At 44.6% G+C, this 16,923-nt stretch overlaps 1 protein-coding gene and 1 pseudogene across 2 annotated transcripts in view; both read right to left on the bottom strand.

The window, feature by feature from the left end:
• Positions 1-2,386: 2,386 nt before the first annotated feature.
• On the bottom strand, positions 2,387-15,991 carry LOC117456589 (tripartite motif-containing protein 16-like protein; annotated as a pseudogene).
• Positions 10,665-16,923, bottom strand: part of ccbe1 (collagen and calcium binding EGF domains 1) — a 63,531-nt gene continuing 57,272 nt past the window's right edge. For both annotated transcript variants that reach the window (XM_034095870.1, XM_034095871.1), the window contains exon 11: positions 10,665-16,742. In XM_034095870.1, coding sequence (XP_033951761.1) covers positions 16,467-16,742 — 276 coding nt within the window. In that variant the 3' untranslated portion in view covers positions 10,665-16,466. The remainder of the gene's footprint in view (positions 16,743-16,923) is intronic.

The raw sequence follows: 16,923 nt of genomic DNA, 5'->3' as shown, positions 1-16,923 counted from the left end.
GCATGAGATAAGTTTGTGCACAGATGGAAGGCTGAGAGGCAGGTAGGCAGTGGCGGTTCTAGAACATTTAGGGTGGCAAAAGGGGAGCAAGAGGTCATGCCAGGGTGGCATGGGAGGGCGGACAGTATACGTGGTATTTTATACTGTATATAACCTATGTATTGTTAAATCATGCCCTAACTTAATGCACAAGAGAAACAAGGTGTTCAGACCAACAAACTAAAATATAGTATAAAACAGCAGAACATACTCATGATACCCTATAATTCTGTTTACTGTAAGTACAGTAAAGGTACTTAGTTATAATGAAGTACACAAATGACATCACCCATCTCTTAAGAGAGCTAAAGGTGACCTGTGCAGAAACACATTTCGATAAATATTTGTCAATACTAAGAGCCGCTAGATTGTGCTGCTATAATGGCATTTGTATGCAAGGAGAATAATAACATACCATGTGGTCCAGCTGTAGTCTCCTCTGCCTCCTGATCACTGCCTCTGTCCCTTTTTCTGACACTTCATCTTTATTCCTCACATACATTTCTTCTTCTTCACTAATGTCTTGATCTCTTCCTGGCTTCCTCCTGCTCTGACCCTCCTGGTCTCTTCAGTGTACTCTCTTTTCCTTTTCCTCTTTCTGTTCATCCTGATCACTTCTCAGATAGGCCTATGTCTTTTTGTTGTTGTTGAATCACTCCAGCTACTCTGGCCTGCAAGAGTTGTGAAAAGCACTGGTACAAATGCTTGTATAACTTTACACGTTAGGGCCAGCTAATAAGCAGGGCCATCCCTCGCTACAGGCCGATCATGCAGACTGCGTGGGGCCTCATCTTACGGAGGGGTGCCTGATCTTGCGGAGGGGGCCTCATCTTGCGGAGGGTGCCTCATCTTGTGGAGGGGGCCTCATCTTGCGGAGGGTGCCTCATCTTGCGGAGGGTGCCTGATCTTGCGGAGGGTGCCTCATCTTGCGGAGGGGGCCTCATCTTGCGGAGGGTGCCTCAACTGAGCCGAAAATACGGCGCACCCATGAACTTATGCGGCGCAATTAGTGTGGCGCGGCACGGTTTCGGTGATGATGAACACTGTGCTTTGTTTCAGGAGGAAACTCAGTTATTCAATCAGGAGAGACGGTTTTGATGTAAGAATACATATTTATTGCCAGGAATACACAAATGAACGTAATGGAGTTTTGGTGATTAGGCCCCGTTCTGCGGGAGTATCATTCGGGAGGGGAGAACCTATCCGATGAAACCCCCCGGGGTCTAGACACTGGTGGTGGTGAATGGATGGTTGGGTTTGGTCTGAAGGGGAGGGGCTTAGCTTGACCCTGGATTGGGGTGGACGAGGGTTTGCATTGAGTCACCTGAAATGACAGCTGACAGAGGGGGGAGAGCAGACTTAAAAGGGTTAGCGGAGCGCTATGATAGGCTTGTGAGAATAGAGCGAAGTGATTGGTTAAGCTGGGGAGTGACGCCCCGGATCACTTATTGAGAGGAGAGAGAGTAACATGAATGAGTAAGGACGGTCCACTTCCACATGTTCTCCATCAGCTTGGACATAATACAAGAAGAACATCCTTTTTTTTGTTTTTGAAAGACAAACCTTTATTAATTATCCAAACATTTAATTTGATCACACACCCCATCAGTAAAGTCTGTTCAATGATTTCATGATCAGTTTTACTTTATCCACACCATGAATGTGTTTAATCTCAGCTATTTCAAACAGAATCATACATGATTTCCTTGTTGATTATTATCATGATAATGTTCTATAAAACATCAGAGTACCCACTTTCTGTTTGGACAACAACTAGTGTGCAAAACAATAACTGTAATATTATACAATTTATTTCCCAAGCAAAGACTCTAAGCTATTTACAGGAGAATAATAAATGTTATGATGAAATAAGTGTTATAACCATCTGGGGAACTCATGTGTAGTTAATTTGGGCAACAATAACATTTAATCTGTCATACATATAATACATGTGATTATAAATGTCTCTATTGTTTTAGAAAGTGGCCAGAATAAAATGTGTACAATAAAAGAAGCTCTGCTGCTTTCTCTCTGAAGACTCGTGCACTACAAGAGAAACAACAACATGAATCAAAAGAAATATCCAACACATATTTAGAGCAAAGTTTACACATCAGTTCAGGTGAACAAGGATCCTCCTGAGCAGTGACAGCCTCCATGGCTAAACAGACACAAGAAGGAGCCGGACGAAAGTCCAACATCTACAGAACAACTCGTGATAAGATGTTGAAGCACATCCCATAATGTTTGATTGACAGCTGATCTCTGCAGTGAAGACATGAACAATCAGCTCTGATGGAGACACGGTGAGTTTAAGAAGTAGAAGAGTTCCTCAAATGACTTCAGGCTATTTGAGTTTACAAAACTCAGCAGTGTCTCCATAATCATAATCAAGATAAACTCCAGCATGTAGCGGCTGAGTGAATGTGGTCTGCACTCTGTGGAGGAGAGTCATGGCTTCAGAGACGCTGTAGAAGGACAGAACACCTGCTCTGTGATCCAGGTACACTCCTACTCTGGAGGACGGAGGACCTGAGACGGGAGTTTTGATACCGTTGTAACAAAATGAATAACTGATTTTGTTACAATCTAAGGACCAAGATCTGTCATTGTTTCCAAATCCACATTCATCCCCCCACCCTGCTCTGCTGATATTCTTGTATGCGACTGCTACACAAACTGCTCCCCCTCTCCACTCCACCTCCCAGTAACAACGTCCAGTCAGACTCTCTCTACTCAGGACCTGAGACCATCCAGTGAATCTGTCTGGGAATAAGACTGTTCTTGTCCCATGTATGTTGCTTTTCTGCTCCCCTCAGATAATAACAGCTGTGTGTGTGCTGTGTTTGGATCCAGAGTGATCTCCTGTGAATATGTGAAGAACCCAGCTCTGGTGGTGGGCTCTGCTGCTGACAGTAAAACATCCACTTCAGTCGGTGAGATGTTTGTCCATTCCTCTCTCAGGACGTCCTGTAGTTTGTCTCTGACTGCTGACAGGGCCGCCGTCACGTCCTCAAAGTAGCTCAGAGGACGGTTGTTGGTGCTGGAGGAGTGTGTAGCTTCACTGAGGGCTGGCAGTGAGGAGGGGGGGGGGTAGCTGAGCAGAAACTGGTTGTGATCCTCTGTGTGAGACAGCAGCTTTACCTCAGCATCTCTCCTCTTTAGCTCAGCCATCTCCTGCTCCAGCTTCTCCTGGAGCTCTGACTCGACTCACTTCTCTCTTCTGCTGGGATCTGACCTGCTGCTTCACATCAGAGCTTCTCTTCTGCATGAGACGGATCAGCTCAGTGAACATCTTCTCACTGTCCTCCACTGCTTTATCAGCAGAGCCATTGACGGCCTGCACCTCCTGCTGAAGCAGCTTCACCTCCTTCTCTCCGTCCTGGATTCTCTGCTGGATGTTGAGTCGACTCCCCTCCAGCTCTCTCTGCCTCTCAGTCCTCTCTGCTGCAGCTGACACCGTGTCGTGGCCTTGTTGTTCTCCTGGAGCTTCTTGGAGGGCTCCACCAGCTTGTGTTTCTTAAAGACAGCTGATTCATAATGAGGCAGGAGGTGTTTGTCACAGTAAGAGGCCAGACACACGAGGCAGGACTTACAGGCTCTCAGCTTCCTCCCAGTGCAGACATAACAGGCCACATCTTCAGCTCCAGCATGATAGCAGAGATCAGCAGGAGCAGGTGGGGGTCCAGTCTTCTTCAGCTCCAGCATAGCAGAGATCAGCAGGAGCAGGTGGGGGTCCAGTCTTCTTCAGCTCCTCCACTAAAGCTGCTAGCATGGTGTTTTCCCGCAGGACAGGCCTCTGTGTGAAGCTCTGCCTGCACTGAGGGCAGCTGTAGATCTTCTTCTCATCCTCTCCGTCCCAGAAGCCTTTAATACACTTCATGCAGTAGCTGTGTCCACAGGAAGTCGTCACAGGATCCTTCAGTAGATCCAGACAGATGGGACAAGATATTAAGGTTTCCCGGTCCAGCTGAACTCCTGTGTGAGTTTCACTTCCTGAGAGCTGAAACTAGTGCTACAGGTTATCTGAACAGCTGTTTGTGTGCAGTGAATGTGGCCTATCAGCTCATGTACTTTACCCACATGCTGGTTACACCCCTCCTCCTCAGTTTGGATCTGAAGGTGTTACGATGTGTGAAGCAGGAAGCAGGACCCAAATGCAGATTGATGTGACAAAAAATAGCTCCTTTATTACAAGGCTAACTATTAACAAACACAGAACAGAACACTCACCGCAGACCACGTCAATACAGAAGACGAACCGACAAAGACGGACAGAAAAAACAGAACTTAAATACACACAAGACTAATCACACAAACAAGACACAGGTGAGGAGGGAGGGACACAGAACTAGGGCCAACAGGGTGGGTGGAGGGGGTCTGGAGGACGGGCTTGGGCTGACAGCCTAGGGGCACAGCGGAGGACCCGGAAGGGGTCTCGGGCAGACGGCCCAGGGGCAAGGCAGAGCTTGAAAAGGGGGTTATGGAGGGGCGAAGGCAGTGGCAGGAAGAGTCAGGGGGCCGGGCCCGAGGGCGAGGACCACGGCACTCAGGGGGCAGGGCTCGAGGGCGAAGACCGCGGCTCTCAGGGGCCGGGCTCGAGGGTGAAGACCACGGCTCTCAGAGGGCCGGGCTCTCAGAGGGCCGAGCTCTCAGAGGGCCGAGCTCTCAGAGGGCCGGGCTCTCAGAGGGCCAGGCTCTCAGAGGGCGAAGACCAGACAGCTCCGGAGGCCGGGCAGGAAGGCGCTGACGGGACAGCGCCGGAGGCCGGGCAGGACCTGGTGTCGGAGCTGGTGGGACAGGCCTCGGCAGGATCCCCCACGGAAGAGGACCAGGACACGGGATTGGCAGGACCCCCGGCAGGAGAGCAGTCGGCGGGACCTCCAACGGGACAGGACATAGGGTTGGCAGGACCCCCGGCAGGAGAGTAGACGGTGGGACCTCCAACGAGACAGGACAAAGGGTTGGCAGGACCCCCGGCAGGAGAGTAGTCGACGGGGCCTCCAACGGCACAGGACAAAGGGTTGGCAAGCCCCCCGGCAGGAGAGTAGACGGCGGGACCTCCAACGGGACAGACATACGATTGGTAGGACCCCTGGCAGAGGAGTAGTCGAAGGGGCCTCCAACGGGACAGGACATGGAGTTGGCAGGACCCCCAGCGGAACCTCCAACGGACCAGGACATTGGGTAGGGACTTGAGACGTGACTCGAGAGGGGACTCGAGAGGGGAACCAAGGGGGAACTCGAGAGGGGACTCGAGAGGAGACCTAGAGAGGGGACTCGAGGAGAGACTAGAGGAGGAACTAGAGGAGGGACTAAAGGAGGGACTAGAGGAGGGACTAAAGGAGGGACTAGAGGAGGGACTAGAGGAGGCACTAGAAGAGGGACCTCGAGAGGGAACTGGAGAGGGTACTCGAGAGGGGACTGGAGAGGGGACTCGAGAAGTGACTAGAGGAGGGACTTGAGTAGGGACTAGAGGAGGGACTTGAGTAGGGACTAGAGATGGAACTCGAGAGGTGACTCGAGAGGGGACTCGAGAGGTGATTCGAGAGGTGATTCGAGAGGGAACTGGAGAGGGAACTCGAGAGGGAACTGGAGATGGGACTCGAGACGTGACCTGAGGAGGGACTAGGGAAGGGACTAGAGGGGGAACTCTAGAAGAGACTAGAGAGGGAACCAGAGAAGGGACTATGGCAGCTGGGGCAAGAGCTGGGTCTGGAACCATGGCTGCGGGGGCCGGAATTGAAGCCAGAATCATGGCTGTAAGGTCCGGTTCTGGAGCCGGAAACATGGCTGTAAGGTTCGGTTCTGGAGTCGGAAACATGGCTTTAAGGTCCGGTTCTGGAGCCGGAAACATGGCTGTAAGGTCCGGCTCTGGAGCCGAATCCATGGCTGCTGGGGCCAGAACTGGGTATGGAACCACAGCCATTGTTCCATACCCAGTTCTGGGTGGGCTGCTAGCCTGGCCTTGCGACGACTCCTCTTAGCAGCCGCCTGAATACTCCGTGGACCTCCATAAGCCAGACGAGTTCCGGAATACAACTCCTGGACAGGAGCAGGAACTGGGGCAGAAGCACGGGTTGACTTCAGGCGGAACCCACCAAGGCGTATGGTGCCAGGTTGGGAATTGGGAGACATGGAGATAGCATGCCTGGGGCTAGCAGGCCGGGAATCAGGTTTGACCTCAAAGCTGCCAAAAAAGTCCTCCACCCACTCGGGTAGCAACTCCCTCAACCAGGGCCTTGAGGTTACCTCCTGGCGTGCCGTAGAAAAAACGGACGGCCTCTCTTCACTACTGGAGGCATATTTAAAGTCATTCCTCAAACATGTCAAATTGTACTCCACCTTGTACAAACTGTCCGCTGGGTCCATTCTAGGTCGGTTCGTAATGTTACGATGTGTGAAGCAGGAAGCAGGACCCAAATGCAGATTGATGTGACACAAAATAGCTCCTTTATTACAAGGCTAACTATTAACTATTAACTATTAACAAACACAGAACAGAACACTCACCGCAGACCATGTCAATACACAAGACGAACCGACAAAGACAGACAGAAAAACCAGAACTTAAATACACACAAGACTAATCACACAAACAAGACACAGGTGAGGAGGGAGGAGAAAACACAGGGGCCACAGGTGAACACAATCGGGTAATCAGACACACCAGGGAAACTAACGACAGGGAACCACAGACAGATCTAAGCAAGACAAAACACAACGCAGACAGAAAACCACAGACAGATCTTAACAGAAGGGGAGGAACCAGGAAATACAGAGTGGAGCTGGCTCTCTGGCCGTTTCTCAATCGCGAGGATGCTGGCTTGGTAGTCGTGTACTTCCAAGTCACTTCCTTCAGAAACGAAGCAAGTATACTTCCAAGCCACGGCTTCGGAAAAACGAAGAAGAATGGAACAGGCTAACAAGTGTGCCACTCTCTCTAACGGTTTCAACATAAACTCTACCGAAAATAAATACCTCACGATGTCTATCTAATTATGAACTTGCTTTACTTTCACGGAACACATTTATGGTGGTAACAAATTTAACAAAGTAACACATTTACCAACACATGTTCTACGCCACTACATACTTACATTTAAATGTCTGCTGAGTTGGTTCAGCCATTCTCCTCAAGGGTTTTTGAAATTGGTCCGTGCGCAAAGCATTGTGTTTAAGGACGCAAAGTCTACCCATGTGCAGCCTCGAAATTTCCCCCAAACCAAGGACGCGGCCTCGGTGGAATTCCAAGTATGCTGGAGATTGGAACAGTACTTTGGCGGCACTCGATGACGTAGCATCCTTGAAATATTGGCTTGGAAGCCAGAATCCTCGAGATTGAGAAACGGCCTCTGAGCAGGAAGAAGAGGGAGGGTTTATCAAACTGGCTCATTCCAGGAGGAGGAGGAGCAGCGCTCAGACTCTGACCTACACAGAGCCTCGGTTACAACATCCTCTTGATTTGAAAAGAGCTCCACAGACCCCCTCCCTCTCCTCCCTGAAGTGAAGACCCAGCTAACATAGCTCTATTTGTGGATGTTTCTCCGAGTGCTGCTGACCTCCTGAATGTACTTCCACATGTGGACGCCTCTGCATCCCCTTCCCCAATTTCCTCACCCTTTCTCCACAGCAGACCCCACCCTAAAGATCCATCTAAGCACCGCTCTGACCGGGGTCCCTCTTTGCGTCACGTTCCAGTTCTACACCCCCGAACCAGAACCAGAACCCAGAGGAGACAGCAAGTGATCCAAAGAGACGTGTTTTGGCCGGTGCGGCCGATCTGCGGGTCTGAACGAAATCTGATTTAAAATAAAATACATCATTACGGTCTGGTTATTATGTACTTTATAACTCTATCATCTTTATTTTCCATTTCATTGTATTTTTGAATGACTTTTTTTTATTGTTTTTAATCTATTTTATTTTCACATTTTTATCAATTGCTTGTCAAACCCTTTGAAGTGTATTAGAGGAGCTCTAAAAGGTGCAATATCATTGTTTTAAATGTGATAACATGTTATAGTTATTTTTTACTTTACTTCCTTTATTCTACCTATTTCTATTATTAAGATTTAATCATTTTTTTAATCATAACTTTTTATTCACTGTATTTTCACTTAAATGTTGTTTATTATGACTTTTATTAGTTTTATTTTCAACATTTTACCACTTTTTAACATCGTCATGTTTGTCAATTGGTCGTCAAACAGATTAATAAAGTATTTTTGTTATATCATCAGTTTTATTTTCTATTTCCCAATAATTGTCATTGGTCATTATCCAATCCAATCCACTTTATTTCTATAGCACATTTAAAAACAACAGAGTTGAACAAAGTGCCGTACATCAACAACTGTATAAAAACATAGCACACATACATAAAAAATAGACAGGATATGAAACTAATGTAAAACACGAGACAATGAAACCAGATCAGAAGCCACAGACTGAATAACTTTTCCTACATGACGTACAAACAGTACAGAACACTAGTAAGATAAAAACCCAAATGTAAAAGCACAAGTGTCACCTGGCCTGTAAATGCAATGGAAAAGAAGTGGGTTTTTAAACGAGATTTAAAAGCAGGCCGAGTTGGAGCAGGTCTAGCCTGGAGGGGCAATACGTTCCATAATTTTGGAGCTGCAACAGCAAAGGCTCTGTCTCCTCGCTGCTTTAACCTCGATTTAGGGACGACCAGAAGGAGTCTGTCAGCAGACCTCAGTGACCGCGTGGGTGTGTATGGTTTTAAAAGATCTGCCAGGTACGGTGGGGCTAAACCGTTTAGGGCTTTGTATGCAAACAATAACATTTTAAATGATATTCTAAAATGGAGTGGTAGCCAATTTAAAGAGTGCCAAGAGCAAGGACGGTCTTAGGTAAGACAGCTTTTATGTGCGCAGCTCCACTTGCTTGGAACAATCTTCAGCAAGAATTGAAACTGAGCAATCTCATTCCTCTGCATGTTTTTAAAGCTAGGGTAAATGAAATGCTTGCTGATACATTGGGCACTTGTAAATGTCTATAACTATGTATCCTGTAAATATAATGTATAATGTCCTTTATTGTTTTATGTTTCATGTGGAACCTATATGCTGCAGGTCTCCCTTGAAAAAGAGATCTATGATCTCAATGGGACCAATCTGGTTAAATAAAGGTTTGAAATTAAATGAAATGAAGGAGGCGTGCAGCAGCATTCTGGACCAGCTGTAGGCGAGACAGGGCTTACTCCAATGTACAGAGCGTTGCAGTAATCCAGTTCAGTGGATATAAAACAATGTATTACTCTCTCAAAGTCATTAAAAGAAAGGAAAGGCTTGACCTCCTATCGTCTATCCTTATCGTCTATTCCTTGACCTCTGTGTGAAACGTCACGGGGTTAAGGGATAGTGGATAGGAGATTTCAAAAGGACTTAGGAGAAGAGACTGCGGTGCTTTGAGAATCCGACTGCACTTTCAATATCCGACGTGTTTATGATGCGCTTGCACCAGCAGACGTCATAAATGTGTGTCTGCTGCTGTGGGGAAACTACAGTTTTCTATACAGCGGAGCCCACCCCCACTCAAAATACCTTCCTGCGCCTCTGCATGCCTATTACAACTGAATGCGGCGATTACCATTTTGTTCAACAAAACGCCTCACAAACTTATTAAGATCAACAGCTTTAGTGCGTTTCGATTCAATGCTGAGTACAGCCAAACTTGACAGTCTCTTCTCTGTCATTGTAGAGCACAAACACCTCATTCCTTCCGTCTGCTTGGGTCCGAATGCTTCTCGTTTTGCGCTGTCCCCCCGTTCAAATGAAATCGCCGCCAATCATATTTCCAAGCAAGCGCCAGGGCCGGGGGAGGGGTTACAAGGCTCGCGTCTTGTGCTGCATTCACTTGCACTCGGACATTAGAGATTTTCTATCATAAATGTCCGATGAGCCACAACTTTCTTTCAAAACAAAGATTCCAACCGGGGTGGCAGCTGGAGTGGCAAGGCTATTTTTTAGGGTGGCAGTTGCCACCCCGGTAGATCCGCCCCTGCAGGGAGGCCATCCAGTTATTTTAGCCGGGCCGGCTAAAATGATTGGTCGTGCTTTTTACAGAGCTACGGCTTCCACAGATGCATTTTTTTTAATGTATTTATTGTCAAAGCATTTAATATATTCATTGCTATCTGAACGTTAAGAGCATTCCATGGAATATAACAAAAAGTGTTTCTGAAATAAATTACATACCCCACCTTTAATCTGCATTAATTAGGCCTGTATATTGCATGCATTTGCTGTGTTTCTCCTTTTTTTTGACAGTTTAGTATGCACACCTGATTTATATATATAATACTGTGGGTACCGTCACAAATACGTTGTTTTAAATGAAAAGAATATCATATGCTGATGAGGTCGCATTTTTTATCCAAAAGTAAACAGAAAGGGATCAGGTTCAATTACTTTTATATTGTAAACACTTTGAGTATGCTACTGATTACATTTGTATACAGGTATTAAGTAATCGTAACAGAATACCCTCCTAAACCTGTAGACAGGTAACGTTGTCAGGAAGATAAATATTATTGACATGAACAGATGTAACATACTGTATATCAAGGGAATATGTATACAAAGTAGGCTTGCAAATAAGGTTGTTTTGTCTTTTAATGATTGATTATACTGCACAATTTCCCAATTTGCGTTTAACATTTCTTTACATGTTCAATAACCCATATACATCAGAATAAAGTACACATTAAACAACAAATACCAGTGAAACATCACAAGAAGGACACATATCTCTTCCTGGGTGGTGTTGATAAGGGTTTGTAAAGGAAAGCGTGTGCCTGGAGGGGAGGAACTGATACTTAGGGTGGAGAACAGTTAAACAATGCAAACAAGTTAACAATATGTGTGCTCCCTCCCACAAACTAAACTGCTGATACCTAATGTTTATACTAATCTAATGCTCATTACTTAAAACATATTTATTGGAAATGTATTAGACACGTTTCGATGTTATGCATTCATCTTAAAGATGTAAATATTGTCCATATACCATTATCACACTTTTTAACTCAAATTTCAATGTTAATATGGCATATTGGCTTTAATTCCTTTACACTATTTGACACTTCTTTGGTCATTTACTGCCTTTATTTCTTAAGTTACTTCAATGAGACAAACAAACAAAGTTAGAATGGAATGAGAGGAATTTTAACAAGTAAGGCATATGAAACATATCTTTATCATTGCTGAATCATGCACAGATTGCACCGGGCACACATGATCTACAAATTAGCTGAATTAGCAATCAGACTGTCACACGGAGCGGCTCGTCCGCCTGTGTGAGGTCAGAGAGAGGTTAAGTGACGTAGCTGTGCTGGCTGCTGGAGCTTTCACTGCAGTCTGAAAGCCTCAGCAGGAGACGGGAGATGACACAATTATGTGTCACTCGCTTTCTATTTGCTTTCAGCCAGCTTCTTCCTATTGCTTCTGGAGGTGCAGCTTCTCTGTGAGGGCCTGTGATTACGGGTTCAGGAACAAACAGGCCATTGTAGTGACACTAATCTAGGGATGTTGGATATAATGGCAAGTGATCAGCAAGTGGGAAGGACTGTGCACAGGTGTACAGTCTTCAGGTTTCATGCTGCAGTCATTTAGGAAACAATGTCTTACTTTAGGGATTCCTTTTACTGTTTCAGTGCATTTTCACTTCCAAAAACATGTGATAATCATTTCACTGATCCAAACTGCACAATTTAGCTAGCAGTTCCAATCCTATCCCCACTTAAACATACACTTACATCATTTACACAGTTATACTTTATAAGGGGTTATTAGTCAATCTAGTGAATCCACATTGAATAAAGATCAATGAGAACTGTCCAAAAAATATACAATTGAAACTTTAATTATTTTTCTACGAACCTGTAAAACTTGGTTTTGATTGTGCGCCGACAAAAAAATATCTGTCACAACAAATGTGTCCCTCCCTGTGCAGAAGAGGTTCATATCATAATTAATCTAATACAATCTGTTTTATGACAGGAGTGTCTGCTCTCTCTTCCGGTTTCATGTTGGGCACACAGTGACCGTTCAGCATATATTAGATATATATATATATTGCAACTTTGAAAATAAATATTTGAGGGAAATATTTGTTCTTAATGTTCTCTAAGTGCATTTACGAGTAATGTAAATAAAGATAGAATAGGAATAAAAGTAAAGTATTTGAAGTGAATTCCCTTATAAAGGACATGCTAACTAACATTTAAAACTCTTGATAACTAACAGGCTACGAGTGGATTTAGAGAGTGGAGAAAATAGACGCCTCTGTCCTTTGTCCGAGGAAGTCCTCATTAGAGAGTTAACCCACACTCTTTGTAAGGACATGTAGGATTTAAATAACAAAAGCAATGCTAATGTATCCATTTAGCGGTGGACAATGGGAACCTGTAGGATGTTAATGGGTCACTGAGACGGTGAATAGCCTATCACATGAGTCAGTGCAAATATGTGGCCAGGAATTATGGGATGCTGTAGTAAATATTGCTGGAGCCTGAACATAACACTTTATTTGAAGTTGATCTATATTTAACTGCCGTTACTGTATACATGTGACCATAATAACGCATGTGCCTTAAGATTGTCGAAGTCACCTCCGCTCGCTGTGTGTATCTAAGCCTTCATTTGAATGAGTCAACATTTACAGATCCTAAACTGGGCTTATGGGACAGAACAAAGAAGAGTTGTGTTGGACATGGGGTTTCTTGTTCCTGGGGGATCTAAAGATGTTTGTATTGCCCATGTCGCATTAGGGGAAAGGGAGAGTGGCCTGTCGCCTCCTGGTGTGACAGCAGGGCTTAGTTTAATGAAGCCTGTTGCTCATTGTTGTTCATGGTGTTTATTCATACCTGAAAAGCACAAAGCAACCAATTATCACATGAACAAAATGTCTGCTGAGACGACTGCATCCTAAGGAAATATCCTGCGGTCGAACCCACTGTGCTCTTAAGTTTACCACCATGATGCAAATATCTAGCTGGCCCGCAGAGGAGGATGAGGAGGGTGTGATTTTGGGTTTATTTGAGCATCTGGATTGATGCAAAACACATCCAATTGAAGTGAATCAAAGAGGAGACAAGCAGCATTTATTTAATCTAAAACCCTATTGTGGTGATGATTATTCCAAACTAATATTTAACGAAGACCCCACATCAGAACAGTGTTGACTGGCTTCGCTGCTATATTATTTGTCTGTGCACATAGGCCACACACTCACCCTCAACAATGGCGAAGGACTAAAGCTTTATTTCAGATTGCTTCAACACGGTGCAGTGTGGTCCAGCCAAGAGAGGGCACTTATTTTCCACTGAGGACTTTGCCACATTCATTTGAAGAGCGGCCCTCTCTCATTATTAACAGACACACTAAACGATGGGCCCCAAACAATACCGAACAGATCCCTTTATGCGGACAAGTGCTCACCGTTTCGGCAACCACTGTGTGCCCTCCACCACTCCCTCTTCTTTTCAGATACCTGCACATAAGTGAAAGATGTAGAGCACACAAAAGATATTCTCAACTTTCCTTTTCTCCCATTCTGTGAAACGGGCCCATTTTAAAGCTTTCATTTGGGCAAAGCCTCTCATTAACTCTGCTCATGCTGCCTCCCTCGGCTGGCCATTGCTTAAGTACTGGGTGTTGTAAAAAAGCTACCAATTAGTCCCTCATCAGCTCCAATTAGTGGAGACAAAGCCTGAGTAAAGATAACTCAATGAGAGGGAGAGGTGGAAGGGTGAGGGCCGTCTCCGTGTGCTTCTGTGTGTACATGTGTGTAGCTGGGCCGGCACAACATAGTTTGTAATCATTGAAGAACTTGTGGCCATTCACTTTGACCCGCTGCAGCACAGGTCCATTCACCCTCCAGGCTCCTCAGCGGGCCCTTTTCTCAGGGCCAAGTGTTGTTGTGCTGGGAAGACAGGCCCCCCAGGAGTCCCAGAAAGAGAGCCATTCAATCCTCTCTACCTGCTTGCAGCATAGAAAGCACTTAAGGCCAGGCCGATCTCTCATTATTGTCTCCTTCACTCTCAATACTTCCTTAAACTTAGGCCTCAACAAGGCTAAGCCCTTTTAGAGGGGAAATAGGGGATGTATGTTAAGGGGGTGCCTTTCGCCTCATTAGAATTGAATTTGCAGTGTCTTGTAATTACGTCGGAGGGCAACAATGTATTTTGTTCATCATAATCTTCACTGAATGGGGGATGTTTGGGGCAGTTAATTTGCTGCCCGCACTAATGCATTAATGAATGAATTGGGCAACACTAATTTTCCCTTTGCTGCCTCAATCTGTTTGTTTCCTCCACCGGTCTCCATCAGTTCTGGGCAGCCGCTACTAATAAAATTACCTCATTAAGGCTTTTATCGCAGCACAGTAACTCACTCATTCATTTGCTATTAAACATTTTCTTTTGGAAAGGGGGCTGGGGGTGTCCCCATTCAGTGTTGCATCTTTTTGTGGGTAGTTCTAAATAATGAGGGGGACAAGCAGGGAGATATAATTAGGAACAAGGGGGCACTTCAGCAAATATTGGAAATCTTTTAAGGCTCTCCCTTGATGGTGATTAATTACTTCCACAAGGGATTTTGGATCAAAAATAATGCCACGTTTTTGTGTCTGTCTTTGCTCGGGCGAGACGACAGAAGCTTGTTAAAAGGATGTGTACAGGACTTTAATTCCAGCCCCTCTTTAATCATGACATGTACTGTTCTCTGGAAATGGGCTCATTGTGAAACCAATACGCATCATGTTAACAATGATCGTTTTAAATGAAGGTGGCGCTAGAATAAATTAACAAATGGTTTTTGATTGTGTTATGAATGAAATGATTCGTGGATATGTGATCATATTCATTTATATGAAGATACAGTATTTAGTTGAAAAAAATATGCAAATAAGTTGCTTGAATCTCATGTTCTAATGTAATGCTTTCTTCCAGGGAAAAAATGCAACAGGTTCACATTTAGTTTTTACAACAATTACTCAGAGACAGGCCACGTGTATTCATCTGGGCTTTTTGAGTTGGTCTCATCGCTGGTGGCAGCCTGCCTTGTTGTCAAACAATCTTTTAGTGGAAAGACATGAAATATTGTTGAGTAAGAACATCTAATTTCAGTCAATGAGTCTGAAAATAAACAAGAAAACACAGATTATCCACGCTGGGTGAACTTCTTATTCATAATTGTGTTTTGATTATGGTCACGTGCTCCTCTGTGAACTATACTGCACAGTTTAATGAGTTCACTGAACACTGAGTGCTGTGCATCAATCAGAGGGAATGAATCACACAGTGCTCATACTGACTGAGGAATGACTGCCACCTAGTGGATTTAGAGTGGTACTGAATGACCGTTGGGGCACTGCACTGTGAAGAGTGGTATAGAAGTATTAACAGTATCAAAAGTGAAGTAAAAGTCATCATAACTCAGCCCCTTGAGTAGGTAAACAAGTGCTATACTTTTGTGTGCACGGGAGTGCATTTTAAGCTTTAGCTTGCTAAACCCCATATTACGGGGCGCCCAAATCAAACACAGAAGACGCCTTTAAACTATTAAATCCATAGGATGTATTAATATAAAGACATACGGCAGACGCCTTCCCAGCTCAGGTGCACCTTGCTGAGCAACACAGCACACCTGAAACCAGAGCTACCGGAGCTGGGAGAGAACAGCACAGGGAACACATAAAGCCATAACACAGCATTATAATTAAAAGTATAAAGAAGTAAAGCATGTCATGTCGCTGCAGGATAAGCTGAATGTTGACGGATAAACATGATTTCATACCTTCCTCACAGTGATTATATAAAGGTTTACTCAGATAAGTTCATTTACTGACTGACCATATGATGTACTCACATTCTCAGAGTCAATAGCTGACAGTTTGAACTTGAGTGTGATTGGTCAGCCATTCGTTTCTCAGAAATGCTGAGTGGCTTTGAGTATGTCTCCCTCTGGTGGAGAACTATCCAACAACTGAGAATCAAACATCGATCCAACATCTTTGTATGTATTATGAAAAAAGGAAACGTGTATTTTGGAAAAATGAGTTCAATATTTACTTTGGTGACCATGTGGCAAAGGAATCTTTCATTAGATGTGTTATTATTTAGACATTTGGTGGCTCTATTTCTTATACAAATTGTGGGAAAGAGAAACATTTACATAAAGTAAAGACATCTGAAGGAAACATGTGTTTCATGCATTTGCACATTCATGCATTTGCACATTCAACTAATTTTGTTAAAAAATAGTCACACAAACTCTTGTATATCATATAAAAATAAACCTCTGTGATAAAAAGGCATACAGTACACTCTGTTTAAATAAAAAAGCATACACTTAAATATTTACACCTGACAGTATCATATATAAAACCAAACCCTTTTAAATATTCCAGTTAAAGTCTGTTCTCTCTCGCGCTGGTTTCCACTTCCTGTCTCTCTTTGATCCTCCGCCTGTTCGAGGTGCAGGTTCCTTGTAGTCCTCACCTGAGCCGGTCTCCAAATTGTCCTGGGTGTCCCTCCAGCTGTCAGGGACTGCAGGAAAGTCCTCCCCCGGAGAGGGCAACGGGCGCCCGTACACTTTGTTCTGCAGGTCAGTGATATCGTTACGGATGTCTGCCATCAGCAGCAGCAGGAAATCAAAGGAGCCCGGAGGACCCTGGGGATTGAGGACAACAAAAACGTTATCATTGAATCATGCACAGATTGCACCGGACACACAAAAACGTATCATTTAACAAATATTTATCTTATATTTACACTAAGTATTTGAGTAAATTTAATTAAAGTTACTCTCATATTGAATGGAAAGATTTCTTCTGCGTCTGTATTTACTGAGA

Source organism: Pseudochaenichthys georgianus, chromosome 12 (assembly GCF_902827115.2).
Source record: "Pseudochaenichthys georgianus chromosome 12, fPseGeo1.2, whole genome shotgun sequence".
NCBI lineage: Eukaryota > Metazoa > Chordata > Actinopteri > Perciformes > Channichthyidae > Pseudochaenichthys > Pseudochaenichthys georgianus.
Note: the sequence above shows the minus strand (reverse complement) of the source record. Positions and strands in the feature narration are given on the sequence as shown.